At 43.4% G+C, this 6635-nt stretch overlaps 1 protein-coding gene across 1 annotated transcript; it reads left to right on the top strand.

Moving 5' to 3' along the window:
* Positions 1-1712: 1712 nt before the first annotated feature.
* LOC135545553 (forkhead box protein I3-B-like) lies at positions 1713-5135 on the top strand. Its single transcript, XM_064973226.1, has 2 exons — positions 1713-3141; positions 3490-5135. The coding sequence occupies exons 1-2, from the start codon at positions 2550-2552 to the stop codon at positions 4053-4055; spliced, it is 1158 nt and encodes a 385-aa protein (XP_064829298.1). The 5' UTR covers positions 1713-2549; the 3' UTR covers positions 4056-5135.
* Positions 5136-6635: the final 1500 nt, after the last annotated feature.

Below are 6635 nucleotides of genomic sequence, written 5' to 3' on the forward strand. Positions count from 1 at the left end.
GTTGTGTAATGTTTATGTCCAACGGACGATGAGCACCGATACGTTTTATCTATAATTCTCTTCATTATTTCCTTTCATTTAACAAGGATTAAAAAGGACTTGCCAGTGGATTGTTGACTTGATTCATGATGATGACTCACCGCTACTGTAGATAAAATGTGATTTGACGTCATTTTATTTGTGGCCAATGACCTTGACTCTTCTTGGATGGGCACTTCTAATGTAACTCTATGGCAGCACCCAAGGGGCTAGAAGTTTCTAGCTCTACCCTTAGACTTGGCGGTGACATAGTGTCCCCATGAGTGACAGAACACTGAGCCAATCACGGCGCTACGCTCCGTCTTTTCTGCTGGCTTGCCCCACCACCACAGAAAGCATTGAGCTAGGCTTAAACACCTGCACTTTGGAGCTACCTTACTCAAGAAAAAAGAGATCATGTTTGTATGCATCTTTATTTACTCAATGATATGTATAATTTGTACAGATTTTGCAAACTGATATGTGACATGTCTTAATGCCCAAATAATGGTCGCCACTCGACGTAAGTAACGTGAGGAATTTAAGGAGGGACACGTGTGTCAGATTAGATAAGTATAGAAACCTTTGGATCACATTTTACTTAGTGCTATCACATTTTTCCAGATGGAGGCGCCAAGTATAACTAAGTAACAGTTACCACTGAGTCACTAGCCTTTCATCTGTGACTGAGCTGCCAAAAATAACGGCTACCTAACCACTTCTACAAAGTTATGGCAACACCAGATGAATTTGAGGGAGGGAAGAAAGACCTATTTATTATGTTTTTCAGCAATGGCGGCCTTGATAGCAATCTAGCCTACTATTTATTTTCAAAGAACAGGCATTTGGAAATTGTATAGGCCTATTATCAGCAATCATAAATGTTTCATGAAATGTACATATAATTGTATTGTATTTTTACAGTCCATTCAAATGCAATTCAATTCATCCTACGAGTAAGTGGGAATTCAACAAAAAGAGAACTCATGTCAAAATATACTCTGTCTGTAAAATGGATGTTCAGAACTTTTGTGAAACAGCACAGTTAAAAATATATGGCAAATAAAACTCCAACTGGATGGTGTTCAGAGATAGATGGGAGGGGTTGAAGGTAGCTGAAGGGTGGGACTAATAACAACAAGATAACTATTGTAAAATACATTGTGTCCATAAAATGTACACTAAAGGTCAAAAGTTGAAGAACACCTACTCATTCAAAAAAAATCTTCATTTTGTACTATTTTCTACATTGTAGAATAGTAGTGAAGATATCAAAACTATGAAATAACACTAATGGAATCATGTAGTAATGTAGTATTTCATAGTTTTGATGTCTTCACTTTTATTATGCAATGTAGAAAATAGTAAAAATAAAGAAAAACCCTGGAATGAGTGTATCCAGACTTTCAACTGGTACTGTATATATTTGCAAAAGAAAATGTTGGGGATTGGAAATGATGCAGACAATTATGTTGATGGAAGCTACAATCTATCGGCAGTATTAAAGCTGATCTATCCCCTAAAAAATATATGAAAATAAAATAAGAGTGGGAATTCCTCTGACAGATTGAAAAAAATGACACTCCTGTCAAAATCCTCACTTGGCTAAACAACCAATCAGGAGAAATGGGTGTTGCCAGGGACACAGATAAAAGAGTGGGACAGGTGACAGTGCTGACATTGAGCAAGGGCAAATAGTCAACAGGTAATAAGTAGAGAGAGAGAGAGAGAGAGAGAGAGAAAGACAGACAGACAGGCAGACAGACAGACGGAGGGAGGGAGAGAGAGAGAGAGAGACAGACAGACAGACAGACAGACAGACAGACAGACGGAGAGAGAGAGAGAGAGAGAGAGAGACAGACAGACAGACAGACAGACAGACAGACAGACGGAGGGAGAGAGAGAGAGAGAGAGAGACAGACAGACAGACAGACGGAGGGAGAGAGAGAGAGAGAGGGACAGACAGACAGACAGACGGAGGGAGAGAGAGAGACAGACAGACAGACAGACAGACAGACGGAGAGACAGACAGACAGACAGACAGACAGACAGACAGACAGACAGACAGACGGAGGGAGAGAGAGAGAGAGAGACAGACAGACAGACAGACATACAGACGGAGGGGGAGGAGAGAGAGAGAGAGAGAGAGACAGACAGACAGACAGACAGACAGACAGACAGACGGAGGAGAGAGAGAGAGAGAGAGAGAGAGAGAGAGAGAGAGACAGACATACAGACAGACAGACGGAGGGAGAGAGACAGACAGACAGACAGACAGACAGACGGAGGGAGAGAGAGAGAGAGATACCCCAGGGGCATAACTCAGACACTGAAACAGTCATCACCTTCCAAGGACCAGAACAGCACAAGTTGAAAAAGAGGCTAAAAAATAACTTTCAGGTTATCCTGACACCAGGAAAGGACTGAGGACTCTATTCATATCTGTCCTCAAGGAGACGACAAGGACAGTCCAAGGACAGACGACACAGCAGCATCAGGAGGAGGTGAGAAAGGCTACAGACTAACTGACCATGGCATCGTTCGAACCTCAGGGTCAGTCTCCTCCTTGCTGTGGCCCCCAGTTCCCCAGCCTGGGCCAGGAACCTCCAGAACTCAGCATGTACAGTGACTGCTACTACCCTCCTCCATCGCTCCCCAGCCCCCAGCGCACCACCCCCACCTCCTATGACTACAGCACCTCCTCCCCTAATCCTTACCTGTGGTTCAACGGATCCGGCATCAACGCTCCCCCATATCTGGCCACCACTGGGCCCCCAGGAAACCCCGGGCCACCCTTTGTTCCCCAGCACTATGGGATGCAGAGGCCTTACCTGGGGCCTGGCGGGGCAGGGGTCCCTGGGGGGGAGCTGGGCTGGTTCTCTCTACCCTCACAGGAAGACCTGATGAAGCTGGTCCGCCCGCCCTACTCCTACTCCGCCCTCATCGCCATGGCGATCCATGGCGCCCCAGAGCGGCGGCTGACCTTGAGTCAGATCTACCAGTACGTGGCTGATAACTTCCCCTTCTACAACAAGAGCAAGGCTGGCTGGCAGAACTCCATCAGGCACAACCTGTCACTCAACGACTGCTTTAAGAAGGTCCCCAGAGATGAGGATGACCCTGGTAAGAGTCTGAAGTCATTATGTGTTTGTTTTATTTTAGTCCTAAGCCCACACAATAACAAATCAATCTAAGATATGACATTTGATGGTTGAATTATTCATTTTGAATCTAACCTTGTCAAAAGTCAGAAGTCTACTTTAGTAGTCATGTGTCTTTACTTTAGGTAGCCACTGAGGCGTGCCTTTAGAGTGTGTAATAGGCTTGTGATGGAACGGTAGATGAACTGTGTTTAGTAATGATAGTAGATGATGCAGTCAATAATCCATGTGTCAACCGCAAACACATTCTACTCTACCCCCCCCCCTCCTTCCCTCCCTCGCTCTCTTTCCCCCACGCTCTCTCTTTCAGGTAAGGGTAACTATTGGACACTAGACCCAAACTGTGAGAAGATGTTTGACAACGGAAACTTCCGTCGTAAAAGGAAGAGGAAGTCTGATTCACTGTCTGGAGGAGAGGGGGGGTCAGGGGGGTCGGAGCCAGGTGAGCCAGGTCGGAGCCCTGAACCCCCCAGCAACCACGGTATCGACATGTCTCCCACGCCAGAGAGAATCCCCACCCCTTCAACCACAGGTCCCGCCCCTTGCCTGAGCAGCTTCCTGTCTGAGATGTCTGGAGTGGTGTCAGGGGGAGCCAATGAGATCGTAGGAGATCCGCTGAACCGGGCCCTCCCCATAACCCTTACCCTGGATGGGACCCAGAGGCCTACACAGCCTGGGGGTTTTGGTAGTTACTCCCCCAGCTCGGGTGCTTCGGAGTGGGCTTCCCAGCTGCCGCCTCCCCCTGGCCTCTCCTCCTCGCCCACCCACTCTTCCCTGGGTTACAGCAGCCCCATCCTCAGCCAGTTCAATGGGCATTTCTACCCTGGCTTGGGCTCAGCAAGCATCCTATACCCACGGGAAGGCACAGAGGTCTGAACAGACTGATAGAGAGGGAGACAGGGTTGGGCAGAAGTTAGCTAGAGGTCTAACGACACTAAAGAAAGGAGAGTGAGAAAGAGAGACATGATTCTACCTGAGACTGAACTGAACCGTCTGCTGACACACACACACACACACACACACACACACACACACACACACACACACACACACACACACACACACACACACACACACACACACACACACACACACACACACACACACACACACACACACACGCGCACACACACACACACACGCGCACACACACACACACACACGGTAGTCAGTTAAAGCTGACAGGGCGGGACTCAGTTGCGTGTGACAGCAAGATGAGCAGGGCCTGGTTCCCACGGAAACAGCCGAGTCAGCATCGATGATGCTTCACGCACACACGCATGCACACACACACACACACACGCACACAAACACACGCACACACACCTGTTTAATAATCTATAATTGCTGACTGTCATGACTGACAGTTTTAATTTGTATATATTTTTATTGAATGTGTTTATTTTATTGTTTATATATGTTATTTTATAGTTTATGTATGTGTTTTTATCTCTGAGTGCTTGGGTCCAACATATTTGTTCAACATTGTAGAATATTGTTTTGCGATGGATGGCACAGACCTGGGTTCAAATACATGTGTTTTGTTATTTGAATACATTTTGCTGTGTATTTAATTATTTTCAAATACACAGCTCAAAACAAGTATTTTTATTTGAGTATTTGAATGGTTATTTGTAAAAACCGAATAGTTGACCACATTTAATTTGAAAGTATTTTCTAATATTTATTTAAAATACTTTTTTTTTTTTTGGAAATATCTGGGATAAATGCATGGGAGTGTATTCGAGTCAGTGTATATGAGTATTCCCAAATCAATTCCAATATTCAACAACTTGTTTTTTCTAATAAATGTGATCTGAATACTTGTTTAGAAATTACTTTGAAAAGTATTTGAAATACCTGAAATAGTGTTTGAACCCAGGTCTGGTATGGCTTATACCAACATTGGTCTGATGGTTGTTTTTGATAAGAATAATAAAATAGAGGAAAACGTTCTCTGAAGTGTCATCGTCTTACTCTTTTTAACTCAGAAATGAAAATCAGCCTGCTTGCCTAGTGTTGCAAGGGAGTTATCTGTCTAAACAAATCTTTGTGAAAGATGATTAACAGTCTCAAACCTTCTGTGAAAAATGACCACCCTAAAACACACAGGTAGGACAGAAACAGTCCTGTCAGAGAAACGATGACCAGCGAACCAGGGAAACCTGCTTGTCAGGGTAACTCGATCCTACAGTATGATAAGGATATACTGATGGGTGCATGGATAGATGAAGCCTGGAGGGCTAACTGACTGTAGTAAAACGGTGAGAATCCTCATACCTCACCTTCTCTCTTCTCTCTACTCTCACACAATAACTCACTCCCTTTCTCCTAGTCTTGCTGACTGGACAAGACTGGGAAGGAGATAAGGAGGGGGTTTATGCAGGTAAAATAGTGACCTAATTATACAAGCATGCAAAGTATGATTTGCACATTTAAAATATGAGTTGCACCTGTATACGGAGTTTTGTATTTGAAAAAAATATTTGCAAACATAAATGCAACAACAGTTGCATGCAGGTAATGTGATGGGTAAATAAATACAACACTTTCAAACATGTACATTGATATGTGAATAAATTCAATAAGATTTGCAAGCATGCAACTACATTTGAGAATAGTTGCATGCTTGTGACTAGTGAATCTTCTTCTATTAATCAAAATTACGTTTGCCAATGTTGAATCTGTGCACTCAGAGTTTTGGCACTAATTTTGCGACTAACCTGTGCCAAAAGTTTTGCAGTTGTAAAAAACATGAACTCTGGTGGACAGAGCTGTTTCTTCTAACCAATCAGGTGAGGTGTTGTCATTATTGAGCATTTTCCATGGTTCCGGTCTGGAAGCATGCTTTCCACTGTGCTAAATTTGGATCAAATTCGACATTGACATCTAGCTAGCTATTCAAAATAAAAAGGTGAGATCTCTCATATTCTGTCTCTTAGCAGTTAGCTCTAAACTCACCTGGGTACTGCATCAGCTAGATGAAGCAAATGCACATCTAATCTTCTTCCTGTTCTCCTCAGAACATTATCAGCAAGCTAGCTAACATTAGCCAACTTGAGCAGAGATCTCAGTTTGCTAACTTGCAAAGCCATCCAACTACACACCAAATATACACAGAGCAAACAATTATTTTATAAACGAATGTTAGTCTCAACCAAATGACAAGTACTTAGCTAGACCTATTGCTCTGACACAATGTAAGAACCACTAGATACAGGCTAGCCAGAAGGCTTTAATGCTAGCTAGCTAACCAGTCATGTAATGTCAATAGCAGTGGTGTAAAGTACTTAAGTAAAAATACTTTAAAGTACTACTTAAGTAGTTTTTGGGGTATCTGTACTTTACTATTTATATTTTTGACTACTTTTACTTCACTACATTCTTAAAGAAAATAATGTACCTTTTACTGCAGACATTTTCCCTGACACCCAAAATAACATTTTTTATGCTGAG

The sequence above is a fragment of the Oncorhynchus masou genome, chromosome 9 (genome assembly GCF_036934945.1).
Source record: "Oncorhynchus masou masou isolate Uvic2021 chromosome 9, UVic_Omas_1.1, whole genome shotgun sequence".
Classification (NCBI taxonomy): Eukaryota; Metazoa; Chordata; class Actinopteri; order Salmoniformes; family Salmonidae; genus Oncorhynchus; species Oncorhynchus masou.

Excerpts from the sequence above, each read along its gene's own strand:
- LOC135545553 (XM_064973226.1), top strand. The coding sequence starts at position 2,550 with ATGGCATCGTTCGAACCTCAGGGTCAGTCTCCTCCTTGCTGTGGCCCC. Across the intron at positions 3,142-3,489 it reads CAGAGATGAGGATGACCCTG|GTAAGGGTAACTATTGGACA; the intron begins GTAAGAGTCTGA and ends TCTCTCTTTCAG.